This window comes from Gracilinanus agilis, chromosome 1 (assembly GCF_016433145.1).
Source record: "Gracilinanus agilis isolate LMUSP501 chromosome 1, AgileGrace, whole genome shotgun sequence".
In the NCBI taxonomy this organism is placed as follows: domain Eukaryota; kingdom Metazoa; phylum Chordata; class Mammalia; order Didelphimorphia; family Didelphidae; genus Gracilinanus; species Gracilinanus agilis.
Genome location: NC_058130.1, coordinates 588416747 through 588434277, shown reverse-complemented (window position 1 = coordinate 588434277; position 17531 = coordinate 588416747). Strand labels below are relative to the sequence as shown.

Below are 17531 nucleotides of genomic sequence, written 5' to 3'. Positions count from 1 at the left end.
CCTCAGACACTTCCTAGCTGTGTGATCCTAAGCAAGTTACTTCACTCTGTTAGCCTCAGTTTTCTCAACTGTAAAATGAACTGGAGGAGGAAGTACAAAGCACTATGGTATCTTTTCCAAGAAAACCCCAAATGGAGACACAAAAAGTTAGACGTAATTGAAATGACCGAACGACAACAAAGGGCTGTATGAATTAGGGAAACCCCAAGGTTAGTGGAAGTGGGGAGGGAGGAAGGATTGGGAAATGTTTTGTAGAAGGTGAAATTTGACTTGACTTGTGATAGAGATAGGGAGAAGACATTCTAAATAAGAACATATTCGAAAATATTCAAAAGGAATATGGAATTCCATATCATAGGTTATATATCATATGTCTAAATGGATCACATTCTTTACATATGTATGCAATAATTTTAGCATTGAAAAAATAGTTAAATCTCTTTGTGTTCACTCTCTTTGCTCTTATCATGGACTTTCTCTTTTTGTTTTTTAAAGACTTTGCTTCTACAAGGAAACATCATAACTTCGCTTAGAGCAGCACCTGTTTATCTACCCCACTCATTGACTGTGCTTTCTTTAGCAGAAAATGAAATCTGTGACCTAAATGAGGTATGAACTTTAAAGGTATTTCATGTGAGTATGAGAACTATAGGATCTAAAAAGAATATAAGGTTTTGTGTCCAATTTTAAACAGCTTAGGAAGATGCCACCTAAATGTGAAATGATGTGTGTAATCGCAGCTTAATTTTTATTCCTCTTCAATGTGTCAATGGTTGTAGAAGGCAGGTCTCAGATTTTCCCCATGCTCATTTATAACATTGTTTAGTCATCTGTGGTACTTCAGCGAACAGAGAAGAGGAGTGATCCACTTATCCCTAAGTTTCCAGACAGGTTTTTTTTTTTAACTTTCATTTGTCTTTTTTGATAGGAAAGGGAAGATGAGATAATACCTCTCAAGGATCCAGCCAAAGTAGAGTAGATCATAAACAATATAATCATATTGTTTCTGGTTTAAATTTGGCACATGGAAAAGCAGCTTTTTTTTTTTTTTAGAAAAAGGGAGAAATTGTTGCCCTTGTAAGTGCCAAAAATAATTAGACATTGAAATCCATTGTTTGACACTGAGTCTTTTTGGTTCAACAAACATATCTTTTGTTACAGATCTCTTTCTTGTCATCCCTTTCTGAGATGGAACAGTTATCAATAATGAACAATCCTTGTGTAATGGCTATGCCGTCCGTTCCAGGATTTGATTATCGGCCATATGTTGTTAGCTGGTGCCTGAATCTCAAAACCCTGGATGGTTATATGATTTCTCAGAAAGAAAGGTGAATACAACCTCTTTGCTATGCAATTTTCCATGTAATAACTATAAATGTGTATCATAACCATTCTTAACTTGAAATATAACATACCACACTAGGGTCAAGAGAGTCCCTACTCTCAAGCTCATAATCTAAGGAAGGAGACAACATGCAAACAATTATGTACATAAATTAAACTGGAGAGGATCACCAAATACATTGGCACCAAAGTAATTTACATTTATGCCTTTTGAGGTTCATTCCACAAAATAAAGCATTAGTGGAAAAGCTGCTAGTTCTTCAGTGCCTAGAAGTTGAATGTGAGATTCATCTGAAAGAGAAGACATGGTGGCTAGTGAAGTGACCCAATATGATACTTTCATTAGAAAGAAGTCATTTTGTTAAAACTGATTCTTCAAGAAGACTTACTTGGTCCTACTTAATAGTACCCTCCCTCCATGGTCTTCTCCAGTTTATTCTACATACATAGTTGTTGTATTTTTCTCCTTTGTTAGACTGTGAGCTCGAGAGAATTGACTCACTTGACCATATTTTTCTCTCCAGCACTAAACACAGTGACTAGCACATGATAAATGCTTATTGACTTGGTTTAACTAAAATGAAACAAAGATGGCATCTTTTTGTTTCATGATGGTATTACTCAGAGCTTACTCCAGATCTTGTTCATACTTGTCTTAAGATTCTGTGGAATATATCAGTACCAAAAGCCTAATGTTGCCTACATTTAAAATTTCACATTTTTCTCTAAGTATGGATTTGAACTTTTTTAAGGGGTAAAAAAAATATTGTTTTAAATAATCTTGCTGTGGTTTATTTGATTATCAGAGTTTAATATGCTGATCTTTAAATATAAATGAGTAAATGTAAAATTTGAGTAAAAATTTTGAGAAAAAATTGAGTAAAAAAATGAGTAAAGAGTAAACAAACTCTTGTTGAAGGGTATATTCAGAAGTTAATGATTTTGAGTAACATGATATTATATTTGTATTTCTTATTTTGAATTGGTAATTACATTTTTTCTTAGAAAATTTGTAATATCTCACTTCATATAGGGACTTAGCTTGCTTGTTCATATATTTTTCAATGTAAGTCATATTTTGAAATAATAAATATCTTAGATTGATATTTTTCTCCCACATAGCCTATAGTCGATATTCCTTCAGCTTCCTTCATGAAAGGGCAATTTAAGGTAGTGGGCAGAGAGCCAGGTTCAAGGCCACGAAAACCCAGGTTCATGTTCTACCTCTGCTACATACTATATTTTCCTGGACAAGTCACTTAACCTCTTAGTACTCTAATGTACTTTCAGTGTACTCTAGTACAACTTTCAGACTGTAAATTGCAGAGAAAGTGCCTATGTACAAGTGTACACATTTCCTCACTTGGGAGTTAACCAAATGATACCAGTGATATCACAGGATAAAAAAATTTATTTGAACTCTTACCTTCATTGATGCTAAGTATCAGTTCCAAGTCAGGAGAGTGGTAAGAGATGGGCAATGGGGGGTTAAGTGACTTGACCTGGATCACGCAGTTAGGAAGTATCTGAGGCCAAATTTGAGCCCAGGGCTTCGCATCTCCAGGCCTAGCTCCCTATCCATTGAGCTGCCCTTCACAGGATCAATTCTTAACCTCCTCACACTTCCCCTCTCAAGGGCTCCAGAGGGTTATCTTCTGTCTCTAAGTCATTTTTACCTATTTAATCTGTGGAAATAACCTCTTGTAAAAAATCATCTTAGATTAAAGTCTTAAATGTTATGTGATTTTAGCAAATTCCTTGCTGATGAATAATGCATTAGGAATCTAGGTGGTGCTATGGAGGGACTTCTGGAGTCAGGAGGACTTGAGTTCAAGTCAGGCTTCAAAACCCTCACTATCTGTGTGACTGACCACTCACATAATGTCTGTCTCCCTCCCTTTTCTCAGCTGTAAATCGTAAATGTAAATAGCGCCTTATCTCCCCAGTCCTTGTAAAACTCAAGAGAGATATTATTTGTAAAGCTCTTTGTACAGTGCCTGGCACAGAGGAAACACCCAGTAAATATCTGTTCACTTTCCTGCTTCCCATGAACACTTGCTCTAGGGAACAAAAGACTGTGAAGACCAAAGTCTCCTAAGAGAGATTTACGTTATTCTAGACATTTGCCTCTTCCGGTTTTTTTTTTTTTATTGCAGGAGTAAAAACATCTAGGGTTATTTTTTTTGTTTGTTTTTGTCTTAATATTGTGAAGGTAAAATACAGAATATGAGGACAATACATTTATTAACAATATTTGCCAGTAACTGAGGTCAGCGATTCCTTGGTAGTCAGAGACAAACGGGATTTGCATAACTTTTCATAATAAAACAAGAACCAGGAAATCACAGAATCTTGAGAAACTTGTTTTGAACATATTTTCATTCGATGGCAAGGAGGTCACTAGCCTTCTGGTTAGGCTAGGAACATCCTGGAACATTCTCTGACCTCCACCCCTGTTCCACGTGTGGGTGTTAGGGGAAAACCCGGCATTTCAGAGGAGGGAGGGACATTCGCCAGGGGCTCCATCTGATTGGTCACAGCACTACGTCAAGCAGCCTATCCCTCAAGGGAGTATTGCTGTAATGTTCTGCTCTTGTTCTGTGTGGTTACCTAGTTGACCACAAGGGGTCACCGTGCCTTGGGAAACAGGGGAGGCTTTGTGCCCGCTGGGCTTTGCAAAAGCAGAGCACTACCAAAATGGGAAACTTAACCTATAACCTAGATCTCCTAATGTATAAGCAGCTTAATACCGTAATGATATAGTTTATTCTAAAGCTGTCTAAATTCAATCTTATGAACTAAAATAATCTAACAGATCAAGACTAACTTTAAAAGAAAACCATTCTTATAGTGTCTCTAGTGCCTAGCGGAGCACCTGGAACACAGTAGGTATTTAATAATGCCAATTGATTGATTAATGGAATAAAGAGAATCTGGAAGAGAATGGTATCATTAATGTTTTTCTCCATTGATACTGTTTAACATTAATTATTATTATAATATATCTTCAGTTTAAAAGCTGAATGGCTTTCTAGCCAAGGCAAAGGACATTCTTATCAGCCTGGCCAACATATTCAGTTGATCCAGTATCTGGCTTCCACTTGCCCTCTTACTTCTGCAGTGGGCCTTCAAATTACAGAAGATGCTAAACTGGAGAAGATATTGAACAAGCAAAGGTGAGCCTGAATTAGTAGCTGGTGGAGTTTCCAAGAGGAGGTTTAAATTGAGGTATACTTCCTTTGGAAGACAGAATGTAATCATTCAAATTCATATGCAGATTACGTATTTACATATCCCCAAAAGGAGTTCTGCTAGGCTTTGAGAAGCTTACAGAAATTGGGAGCTGTTTGCTTTAGAGACTCTTGGGAGAAGCACTGTCTACTAGGCAGTACAGCTGCAGCTTCTCAGTTTTGCCTCTTAGAACCTTGAGATCCTGTTCCCTCCCCCTCTTTTTTAGGGAAAGGAGAGCCCCACAAGAAAATGGCTACAATGAGGTAGAGTTAGGTTAAATATTTTATTTTTATATATATAATATATAAGCACTTTATATATAGGTGTATATGTATCTAATATATAAGCACTTTAGATATAGGTGCATATGTGTATCTAATATATAAGCATTACCTATAGGTATAGTGTATATCTAATATATAAGCACTTTATATATAGGTGTATATGTATATTTAATATGTAAACACTTTATATAGAGGTATATTTACATATATTTAATGTGTAAATACTTTTTGTATGTATATCTAATATAGAAGCACTTTATATAGAGGTATATATAGTGTATTGAATATATAAGCATTTATATATAGGGGTATATATGTATATCTAATATACAGGCAATTTATGTAGTTTATACGTATATCTAATATATAAGCACTTTATATATGTGGTGTCAACATGTAATCTAGAACCCCCCCAAACTTGTAGCCTAGTAAGATCTAATGAACCCCAAGTTTTAGGGCTAGCTTGTAAGTTGGAGACCCCAAAGCTTGAACTTGTTCCCAGTTCCCACGAGAATCCACCCTGATGGGAATCTCAGGCTAGCAGTTTCAGACTGAATAATGGACCCTGGGGTAAATGACAATCCCAGTTAGGTGGAGCTAGGCATATGCTGAGTGCTCTTTATTTCTTAGGAGGTAGACTCCCCATTATATTTGAGACCCTTTCCCACAAAGACCCCCACCTGGGCAGGAACCATTCTTCTAGTATCCATTGTAAGCAGACCCCTTCCTTTACACCCTAGCCTCTAGCTGTGATTCCTTTCCCAAGCTTGATTATATCCTGTCAGTATAGTTTGAACACTCCCTTTCCCTTGTAACTATGGTAATGTCTGTCATCTTTCCCTGCCCTTGGATCCCCCAAATGGTATATAGGTCCCCAAATTTCTTTTGTTCTTTGGAATTGTCAATCTAGTGCGATTGGCTCTTCCAAGGGTCAGTGACCAGAGCTGCCATAGTCTTGGGATTCTGGGTGGGTTTGTGGCACACAACTCTGAGTGGAGGCCTTGAGGAAAGCACTAAACCCCTTTCCTTAATGAAAGAGTGGTTTTTCTGTCTATTTAATAGTTCTGTGTTTTTTTACAGTTAACAGTAGGTGTATATAATATATAAGTACTTTATATATAGGTGTGTATATGTATATCTACTATATAAAACATTATATATAGGGGTATATATGTATATCTAATATATGAATACTACATATGGATCTATACATGTATATCTAATATATTTGCACTTTATATATATACTATTTGCATATAGTATATATAGAATATATAGTGTTAACTTGAAAAACACAGAACTATTAAAGTAGGAAAAACCAAGTCTTTAATCAGGAAAGGGATAGTGTTCACTATTTGGCTGCCACCAGTATCTCTGAGAGTATAATGGAGCTAGATTATCCTCTGAAGAATAATAGAACTTGGAGAACTTATATACCATTTGGGGAACTAAGGGACCAAGCAGTATGACTGATTGACATTGCCATGGTTACAAGGAAATGAGAAGCTCAGACTATACTGACCTGAAACTAATGGGTTTGGGAAAGATGCCCTAGCTGGGGGCTGGCATCAGGGAGTGGCTGATGCTTTACAAAGCATACACTAGGGAAGGGTCCAGCTAAGGGCTGGGCTACCTGGGAGAGGACTCATACAAGGGGAGAAACAGACAAAAGAGTACTTAAATTTGATTTAAGACTACCTTGGGTCTATTGTTCAGTCTGAAATGGCTAAATCTGGGACTTCCCTCCAGGTGTATTCTCTGGGGCACCAGGGCCAACTTGGGGTTTCCAGATTTCAAGTTGACAATAGGCATACTCAAAATACTTTGTCTAATAGCTAAGTGCTTATTTTTGGTTTCATTGATCAAGTTATTCCAGGACAAAATTTTCTAGAGTGTGTATGTGTTTATGAGTGTAGTCTCATGAATAATTTCCCTAACATTTTATCCACTTCATTAAGATGAGTAATCAGAACTTTGGAAGGATTGAGGGCGGGATACTAGTAAAAAGTGTATAGACAGGGCAGCTAGGTAGCTCAGTGAATAGAGTACCAGGCGGAGAGGCAGGAGTTCCTGGGTTCACATCTGGCCTCAAATCTAGACACTTCTAGCTGTGTGACTTGGGGCAAATTAGTTAACCCACGTTGTCTAGCCGTTATAGCTCTTCTGCCTTGGAACTAATACTTAGTATTGATTCTAAGATGGAAGGTAAGAATTAAAAAAAAGTATATGATAGTCTATTAACTAACATCCAAATATTGGATTTTAGGTTCCACCAGAGGCAGTTGGTGAGCCAAAATTCAAAGGAAGAAGTCCTTGCCTCCTCCGGTCCCAAAGAGTTAGGGTTACCTCTTGTACCTGAGGATTTGAGTCCAGCACTTGAACCCCATATACTTGTTGAAAATGGTAAGTTCCTCATCTTGTTCTGTAATTTTTTTTTTTTAACGGTTGGATAGATTGTGCATTGAAAGGTCAAATGCACGTTATAAGGATATAACCCTAAAGTTAATAGATGATTCTAGAAACCACAAATACAAATTTAAAAAACCCCATATTTGTTTTTATGCATTTCCTACCTCCCCAGCCCTGCCCAATAGACATGTAGTATCTCTCCTATTTAGATAGGGAGAGGAATATATATTATAATGGCTCTGTTTATAAATAAAAAATCTCAAATGCATGAACCTTTTTTCTGAACTAGAAAGCAAATAACATTGTGCCTATGGTCTGTTATTATTAAAAATACAAGTTGTTTTGGTTTTCAAACCAATATAGTTTGACTTATGTGGAATATTTTAGGGATATAGTTTTGACTATTCATTGCCTGCTACTGTTTTTCAGGAAGTTTGATTTAAGACAGCATAGATAAATCAATAAATGGTTAGTGACCTCACTGGAACTTTCTGTTTTCTAGAACCTGACATTCAAATAAATTCTTGGATTGGAGAAAGCATCACTGTTGATCATTCATATGCTATTAAGAATACCTTTCTTGGCTCAATACAAACTGAAAAATATTCTCTTCATGAGATATTCTTGGAAGATATACAGACAGATGAAGATAAGCTGAACTGTAGTCTTCTGTCCTCAGAGTCCACTTTTATGCCTGTGGCCTCGGGGTTTTCTCCAGCATCTCCTACCATTGAACTAATACCACATGGATTTAACTTGGACCTAAAAGATGATGGTGCTGTGATTGAATTTGTGAATGAAAGGAAAGGATGCTCTGTGGGTAATGATGAAGAAGAGACTTGGTGGGCTATAGAGGAAACTTCAACTGAGGCACAGAAAAATTGTGGTTCAGCAGATATTAGTTACTATGATATTTCCTCTTTAAAAAGAGAAGGATACAGTGTGTCCAGCCCAGAACTGAGTAATAATGAAATGCTATCTAAAACCGTTTCAGAAAAATTCTCCTGCAGAATTTTATCTGAGTTAGCTATGGCTTTGGACCAAGAGACTGAGGCGCTTCAGAAAATGAATGAAGCAGCCACCAAACTCCAGGCCTGCTGGAGAGGATTCTTCACAAGAAACCATATCCTCCAAGCAAAAGAAGCACAATATGAAATTCGGCTGAGCAGAATGCAAGAGCACATTGTCTGCTTAACTGATGAGATACGGAGGTGGGTCAGAAGTCTTGTCTCATGTCTTTCTGTTAGTCTGGGAATGGAATCCTTATAACCATGATTCAGGACATTATCGATCTTGTAAGTTCTCCATTTGCTTTCAGATGTGAAAAATTAGGGAATGGATAAATAACTGAAAGCAATAATCTGAGTGGAAGTAAAGAAAATAAAAGATTTAAAGAGAATTTTCAGGCAAAAAGAGCCAGAGATTGTGGAAATAATGGCAAATTGGCAAAATGGCAAAACATTAGAATTGAAAATGAGAAAAGGTTAGAATTTTTCAAGCTAAATATAGCTATAAGTTAGTTTGGATTCCACCATTATTAAGTTCTATGGCCAATATATAAATTCACTGTATCAAGAAGTAGAAATTCTTATAGCCTGTGTTGAAGAGTAAATGAAAGAACTTATTTAAAATGATCAACTTAGTATAAATAAAGTCTTGTAATTTCTTTGTAGATAAAGAAACCAGCTATATTTCCATTTTTACCCATCAAGCATGTTGTGAAGTCATATGTCCCATATAAATGAATCAGTGAAATACTTGAAAATTAACTAGATACAAGTAAAAGAAATTCATAATTTATGTAAACATTTCTACTATTTATTGACCTTTAACTTTATTTAATTCTCAGCTGAGAAAATGCATAATATATATTTCATTAAACTTATGAGGACAAGTTATATCCATTACTACTTTTTTTTCAGTTTTAAAAATAAGATACACAGAGTCCAGAGCCTGAATGTGTCAGAGAAATATATAATTGATTATATTCCTTAGAGTCTACTAACTGAGAATGCAAAGAGAGTCATCTTAAATCTTGCTCTATCATTGATGTTCCTATTGACATTAACATTCTTGTATAAAAATGGATTGTGACCTGTAGTGTTTTTCCAGTGGCTACTATTTATTCAGACAGCTCTGCTTATATCATTACTGAAACTTAGTCTTACCATTTATTTTTTAAGTGATCATATTTACGAAGTAGAAAAGCAATATTATTAAGCTCCAGCAAATTTGCTTTGCAATAAATAGTAATACTGAACATAGGGAGACAACAGACCTTAGTGGAGAAAGAGTTGGTCTTGAAGTAAGAAAGATCTGGGTTTACATTTCAACCATGACATGTACTAGTTTTGTGATCCTGGGCAAGATATTTACTTCTCAGCACCTTGGGCAATTCTCTGTCTCTGCCACTATAAATTGTAGAGCTCTCAGCATGCCTTCCATCCTCACAGTGCCATCCCTTCCTAGAGTCCCTTGTACATGTCTTATGTCTGTTGTTGTCCCTATTGTAATGTAAACAACTTGAGGACAACATTATTTTTGCTTTTCTTTGGTTTAATACTAGGGCACGAAGCCTAGTAAATATTTGAACAAGATTTATTGATGGTACCTAGCTCACAGGGCCAGTAAGAGGAAACAAAAAACACTTTGTAAACATTTTTTATTTAAATAAAATTTATTTAATTAAGAAAAAGAAAGTTGCTGATCCCACTTCAATAGAGTTTCTCTTTTCTATATTTCCAACAAAACTCAGCAGTAGGAGGTAGAAAGAGAAACCCCATTTAAAAATCACCATAGACAATATAAAATATTTAGGAATCTATCTGCCAAGACAAACATAGGAATTATATCAAACACTTTTCACATAATTAAAACTGGATTTAAATAATTGGAAAAATATTACGTGGGTAGGATGAGCTAATACAATAAAAATGACAATCCCAAATTAATTTACTTATTCAGTGCCATACCTATCACCAAAAAACTTTTTTAAAAAATTACAACAAAGTTCATCTGGAAGAACAAAAGGTCAAGAACATCAAGGGAAATAATGAATAGAAGGAGTTCCTTATGCCAGTGAAATCACAGGTCTGCATCTAAAAAATAAATACAGATTAGAGCGATCTGCTTTGTTTACATCAGTAATTGGAATATATTGTTTTATTACAGATTGAAAAAAGAAAGAGATGAAGAATACAAGCAGAAGCTTGTGCAGCAAGAGACTATCAAATTCCTTTGGAATCAGGTTAGCAAATATAAGAATAAAGGGAAATAGCTGAGAGAGATGATTTGTTATTTCTTTCTTTTTTAACTCTGATATCTTTTATATATCCTTCTATATTAATTTTTTTTATTTGTTACAGGGCTAGGCAATGGGGGGTTAGGTGACTTGCTCAGGGTCACACAGCTAGGAAGTGTCTGAGGCCAGATTTGAACCTAGGACCTCCTGTCTCTAGGCCTGGCTGTCAATCCACTGGGCCATCCAGCTGCCCCCCTTTTTTTAAATCCCAATATCTTTTATATATATCTTTCTATATTAATTTTTTTAATTTGAATTTAGAAATATGTTATTTCTAAATGACATCAGTAAACTCATTTGAGTTTTTTCCGATCTATCTTCAGGGTCCAGCACAATCATTGATGTGATTTGAACACAACACTAAAAGCCTTTACCTGTACCATATCTGTACTAAGAATCACGACCTATGTTTTGTAGATATAGGTCCGATCTCATTAAAACAAAATCTGAGTAAAAGTCATCTGAGCAAGAACAGTTGTTTTTTTTTTTTATTTCCAAAGAGAAGTGCATTTCTGTCATTTAGGGAACCTCACGTAAATATCTGAAACAGCTTATATTGTAAAAGTGTTATCATTATTGTCCAACAGATTAACTTCTACAATGTCACAGTTTATCGTTCCGTTTATAAAATATTTTATAGATAATGAAATGTTTTCATCATTCAAAATGCGACCTTCTCTTGTGTTTTTCAGATAAGATCCCTACAAAACTGGCAACTTTCCGTGAACGAATACCTCAGTTCTGACTGGCAATATCATGTTCCTGTATCAAATGCTGTTCCATTCAAGCCTCCATTAGCCACCCCAAATCCAGAGGCCTCTTCTGCTGATCATTCTGACTGGTTCATTTCAGACGCCAAAGGTCCCCCCGAGGAAGCCTTCCTGCCCTTTCTAGATTCTGATTTTCTTTCCTCCCTTACAGATCCCTTTCAGGTTTCTCATGATTTTGAAATAAATTCTACAGAAGAAAATAAGAATGCTGCAGTAGATAGTTTCATAGAAAAGGTTAGATTTTATAAGAATCCAGATCCAGAGGATACTTGTGACAAGCAGGGTGAATGGAGTAAAGATAGCTCTAACAGTGAACCTGACAGAAATCTCTTACTGGAGTATTTAATGTCAGTTCAGCAGCTTGATGATGCTTCTGAAATGATAAGTACCAGTAATGAAAGGGAAGCTAGTCAGCTTCATACAGCTTTGCCTCTGGAAAACCCCAATTCTTTAACAAATGTTGCTGCTATAGATGCATACCACGACACAGTCACCACCTTGCAAGACGAAATCATTTAGATATCTGAGAGGAATGAACTGAATGCAGAAGTTCTAGTGCCTCCACCAGTCTGTGACCCTGAATTTCAGGTTCCACATATTGGTATTACTGTGTAGTTTTCATGGAAAACTATATAATCTACCTGAATTTCTATTTTAAAAATTGTGTTTGGTTTCATATACGTGTGTGTATGGCCTTCCATGTCTTTCCTTTGTTCATTTCACCATATATATATATAATACATATATATATATGTATTATATATAGTTTCCACTTCACCATATATATGAATATGTATATGTTCCTCTTTCATTTTCTGGATTATAAATCTCCAACTGAGACTTAATCTTAATAATATCTTGTTAATCTTATACCTTCAAATACTTTGCTATGCCAAACAATATTTTCCTAAAAGATATTTGTAGTTTATCTTTTGACTGAAATGTGTCAAGATAATTTCTTGTGTGAAATGGTATTTCTGTTATTCTAGAGGGAATAGAGAATATCTTAGAATTTGTTAAAATTTTGTATTGGTTTTATTTCCTGTAGAACTTCAGTTTTTATATCATTAACATATAAAATAATGAGGTAAAAAGTGCAGGCATATAAAATGGAAAGAGATGGCATATGCAGGATGATGTGCAGAAAGAGGAACTTGCCACTATCTGAGCATCCTACAGGTATAAGAAATTGTTTCCCAGCTTTGATTTTTTTTTCCTAATGAGCTACTAAGAAGATCTTATTGTAAACAGAAGTAGGAAAGAAAAAATGTAATCTTAAAAGCTGTCCCAGCAGGTGGTTATTGTTTTGATAAACATTATTATGAAATTATTTTATGTTTAAAAATTATTAAACATTATTATTAAGTTATTGCTTTAAATTTTCATTGTTAAAATTGTTAAAATGCACAAAAGAGCAGTAAGCTTTAATCTGCTAGATGAAATAATTCATTCAGCACTAAACCTATGCTTACTTAATCAAAATTAGTAAAAATACAATGCTCTTGTTACATGTCAGAAAGCACAAAGCATCCTTCTGTTCCTTTAGAAGCTGTCCTAGGACACATACTTTATATTGGCTTCATTACTTATTTAACCTTTGCCCTGCTTATTCCTATTTATTTTCGATTTATTACTAAAAGCCTCTTAATCATTTTTTCCTCCAACTCTGTCCCTCACCTGAGATAGATACATCAGTATTTATCACATATATTCATTTATTCATTGCAAATTTGGGGGTTGAATTGGGTAAATAATTATTTGACACTGGAAAGCAACCACATTTTGAAGAATGCCTAGTAGTTTGGTTATAATGATGTTAACTAACAAATATACAGACTTTAAAATTGCCTTTTAAACTCTGAAGACAGTAATTTCATAAAAATGTACGTTGAACCACAATTTCTGAGATACTAATTTCTAATTATTCAGTTTAGGAAAGGCATTCAGCTTTATTTTATCTTACTAAAAAAGTTTAACCCTAATAAAGTCAAGCAAGAATAATTTTCATTTTTTGTGTATGTCTTTTGTCTTAAGTTATATTTCTCTTTGGTTTTACCTACATAATTTTTAAAAACATGAGATCTTAATTCTTTGAAAAATGATATTTTTTGGTTTCAAAAATTCTATTTCTTTTAATTCCTAAACATGGAATATTGTTTTTTTAATGTCATTTTAGTGTCTTGCAGCTACTAAAAGAACAATAGAAAAGCATAATTTTTAATTTATGGATATCACTGACAAATACCTAACATTTCATTAAAAAAGCATCTGACTCTTTAGAAATGAGATAGAGCTTCTCTATTAATGATGAAGCGTTCAACCAATTTCTAAATTTAAACATTTAGCAGGTAAAATGATACTTTTTTTTCTGGTTTATTAGGTAGTAGTCAGAGTACTTCTTGACTTTTCCCCCCTAATTGTTGGAGAATCCAGAATATTTTGCTAAGGAAATCACTTCTGACTTCTGTAACCCCAATAAGAGGCACTGTGAAGCAGTGGATAGAAAGCTGATATTGGAGTTCAAAAGACTGGACTCTAAACCTTATCTTCCAACTGATTCTGACTGTGTGATCAGAGCAAAGTTAATTCATCCCACCCTGCCACAGGCATTTCCCTAAGTGAAATTTGGCGGCTGATCTTTATTGTTGTTGGAAGCTTCCATAGCAGGAGTTTCTCCTATCAAGGAAATCACAGAAGCAAGAAAAAGGAAAGAAATAACTGGAGTAGCATCCTAATCATAAACATTGCACTAGCCTTTCCTTAATTGTTATGGGCATTTATAGTTGAATTACTTGTTAAGAAATATTATGTCGATTTGATTTCAAATTGAAGATTATTTCTTTTATGGGTTGTTTTAAGTTTATTATTCAAGATTCCTCATTTTCCAGTTTTCCATATAAGCACCATGTTTGCTGCAGGTAGCTAGACAAACAGAAGGGCTTCTTTAGTGGTCTGATGCTTTTTTTTTTACTCTGAGGTTTCATGCTGCAGTTTTACCTTTGTTTGTCTCATATAGTTGGTTTATTTTAACTGTTATTAAAGTTATTTGTATGTTATTCTGACTGCTGTACCTTAAGGAAATGAGAGCCATGGTGATGTGAAGCATAGAGATTCAGCCTTGGATTCAGGAGGAACAGGGTTCAAGTTCCACCTCTGGCCTTTACTAGCAATGTAGTTCTATGCCAGCCTCTTACTCCCTCATTGTCCTTGGCAGCCCTCTTAACGATTCTGAATTGTGGAGTTTTTTGCCTGTAAATTACCTATGTGCATTTTTTAATGTGCACACTGTTCTGTTTCATAAATAACAATAATGTTTTTTTAAATCTGTTACTTCATGACAAAATGCCCTAGTAGCTAATATGCTTTAGCTAAATTTTATATTGCTTTAACCAAAGATTTGAAATAAATTGGGTAGAGTTCAGAAGAACTCCAGAAGCTATACAGTTTCTTACATTATAGGTAAGGTGACAAATAGTTGAAATTTAGAATATAAGATTGTAGACCTGTGAAAATTTTATTGATTAAACATTTTTCAGACCACAAAAGGTAATTTAAAAATAATTTGTATTAATATATTTGGGGTATTGCATAAGCAACACAAGAGACAATTTCTTAGAAAAACAAAAGGTACAACAACTAAAGTGAAAATGCCATGAAAAGGAAAGGTATTTAAGAAATACTGTATGAGGAGTAACTTTTGGGTAACATGAGTGTTTAATTTTTAACTTTTTTCACATGTTAAAAAATAAAAGTTTGGAACTATAACTGGCTTAATATTATGGACGTTCTTACCTATCTATTTTCTCCTTTTTTAATCATTGCTTGAGATGCAAGGATACTCTAACCAAGTTTTACAAATGATGGAAGAATGAATATGGATCTTGAAATTGTTCACTTAGAGCTGAGATTAGTCCAAGTTTCATTTTGCTTTGATTTTCATGTTCTTCATTTATGAATTGAATATGTTAGAAATGGAACATATCTTAGGGGACAGCTGAGTAGCTCAGTGGATTGAGAGCCAGGCCTAGAGACGGGAGGTCCTAGGTTCAAATTTGACCTCAGACACTTCCCAGCTGTGTGACCCTGGGCAAGTCACTTGACCCCCCCATTGCCTACTCTTACCACTCTTCTGCCTTGGAGTCAATAACTCCAAGACGGAAGGTAAGGGTTTAAAAAAAAAAAAGAAATGAACATATCTTATGAGCCTTGAGGTGGCTAGGAATTTCATTTAAAATTATTTTATTATATTTCTAGTATGTTGTGAAGTTTAATGGATGGTGGGTTCCACATATTCAATCTAGTCTTTTTTAAAAGGGAAAAAATGAAATAGTGAGAGCTCTGATGAGTAATAGATTTGCTAGCTAGTAGATTATCATTGAATTCTTCAGAGATATTGGTGAATTTCCAACACTTTCATTTTATTAATATGTTCAAAAAAGGGAATTGGAACTCTGGAAAAGTTTAGTTAACCTTAATAGCATCCTAATGGAAATATTCTGATAAAGTATTAAGAAAAGTAGTAGGGAGCAGCTAAGTGGCTCAGTGGATTGAGAGGCCTTAGAGACCAGAGGTCCTGTGGCCTCAGACACTTCCTAGCTGGGTGACCCTGGGCAAGTCACTTAATCCCCATTTCCTAGCCCTTATTGCTCTTCTGCCTTGGAATCAATACATAGTATTGATTCTAAGACAGAAGATAAGGGTTTAAAAAAAACTACTTGAAGTTTATTTTTAGTATATAACTAAAAGAAAAGATTGTTGACCTATTGAAGTAAATGCCACAAGGGAAAAACCATAAGTGATTCATTTTGCAGCCAAACTGTTCTTATATCTTTACAAACAGCCTTGTTCTTTTTGAATATTATAGGTGATTAAACATGAAAATGGAACTATGACCTTGCATTCCTATATTATCTAATCAACTTTTAAGTCTTGCATAAAGGAGATCTGCTCCCCTCCCTTGACCTGTCAAAGCCAGGTGGAAGTTAACAATAATGCATAGCCATGTACAGGACTTGCCAGGTGCAAAACCTTCCATCCAAGAGGAAATGTCATACTAAGGGAAACCAGCTAGAGAGAGTCCGCTTTCTACTAAACCAGGAGTCCACTTGTAGTTCACAGATGTCACTCCGTAGGGCTGCTGATATTATAGATCATTTGGTTCCATAGCATTTCTTACAATTACAACCCCATAAAATAGAACTTCAAAAAGCAAATTTCCCTAATCATGTTTATGGTTAAATATAAACTTCCTCATGTTGTTACAACTATACTAATGTTAAAAATAACTAGGCTTCACCATTCTTTTTCTGAAAACCTAAAACCTTCTGGCATCAGAATGAGAAAATAGTTACATTCTGAAATTCATAAATAGTGAATACATAATAATTTACCCATGCACTTTGAAAAGCACCCTGGACAAATTGTTGTAAATAACCAATTAAAAGACATTAAATTATATTAGTTCTCATAGCAAAATAAAATATAAAAACTGATTTAAAATTTCCCAATGTAGTTAGATGTGAGAGAAACTTTGCTCAAAGTAGGGTACCAAGAAAATTCTCAGGGGAGAAAACCATATACAGAGAACAGCAGGACCAAGTTCTATAGCTGGCCAAGGGACCGATATGCTGAGGAAAGTTCAAGGGACAAAGTAAGGGGAAGCAAGGACCAGAGGACAATTCTCCCATATTCAGAGTCTTCTTTGACTTGTGAAGTCTTTCCAATCTGGCTGCAAGGCATTCTTGGGCAGATGTTTTTCCTATAGACCCAATCTCTCTTTCCCCCCAGTTATAAGGTGGTCTGGCTGGCCCTAGAAGCTCCAAGAAATAGACCACAAGGGGTGTGGCTCTCTTTTCTTTAAAAAACAGAATTCTTAAGGATTCTCATGAAATACAAAAGAGTTAATTGGTCTAAGAAGTTAAAGATCACATCTAAAACAGAATAGAGTGTTTAGAGTTATAATGACTAACATTTATATTGCTAAAGAAGGTAGGAACAACCTACATGGAGTTAGTTAGATTTTCAAGAAGTAATCTGTAAATGGGCTCCCCAGTTAGTAAAAAAATCCCAAATACAGAGTAAAGGAAATTATTATACCTAAAAAGACCCAATTTATCAAATATGTCCAAAACATCAATTAATTAAAACAAAAATAAGTAAGATACAAAAGTATTCTAATTTCTCTTAAAATGA

The 17531-nt window shown here is 34.9% G+C and overlaps 1 protein-coding gene across 1 annotated transcript in view; it reads left to right on the top strand.

Moving 5' to 3' along the window:
• LOC123239964 (centrosomal protein of 97 kDa-like) overlaps positions 1–11858 on the top strand; it is a 36289-nt gene extending 24431 nt beyond the window's left edge. Inside the window, exons 6-12 of the mRNA XM_044667299.1 lie at positions 496–609; positions 1162–1328; positions 4356–4520; positions 7126–7262; positions 7771–8479; positions 10440–10515; positions 11262–11858. Coding sequence (XP_044523234.1) covers positions 496–609; positions 1162–1328; positions 4356–4520; positions 7126–7262; positions 7771–8479; positions 10440–10515; positions 11262–11858 — 1965 coding nt within the window. The remainder of the gene's footprint in view (positions 1–495; positions 610–1161; positions 1329–4355; positions 4521–7125; positions 7263–7770; positions 8480–10439; positions 10516–11261) is intronic.
• The last annotated feature ends 5673 nt before the right edge of the window (positions 11859–17531 follow it).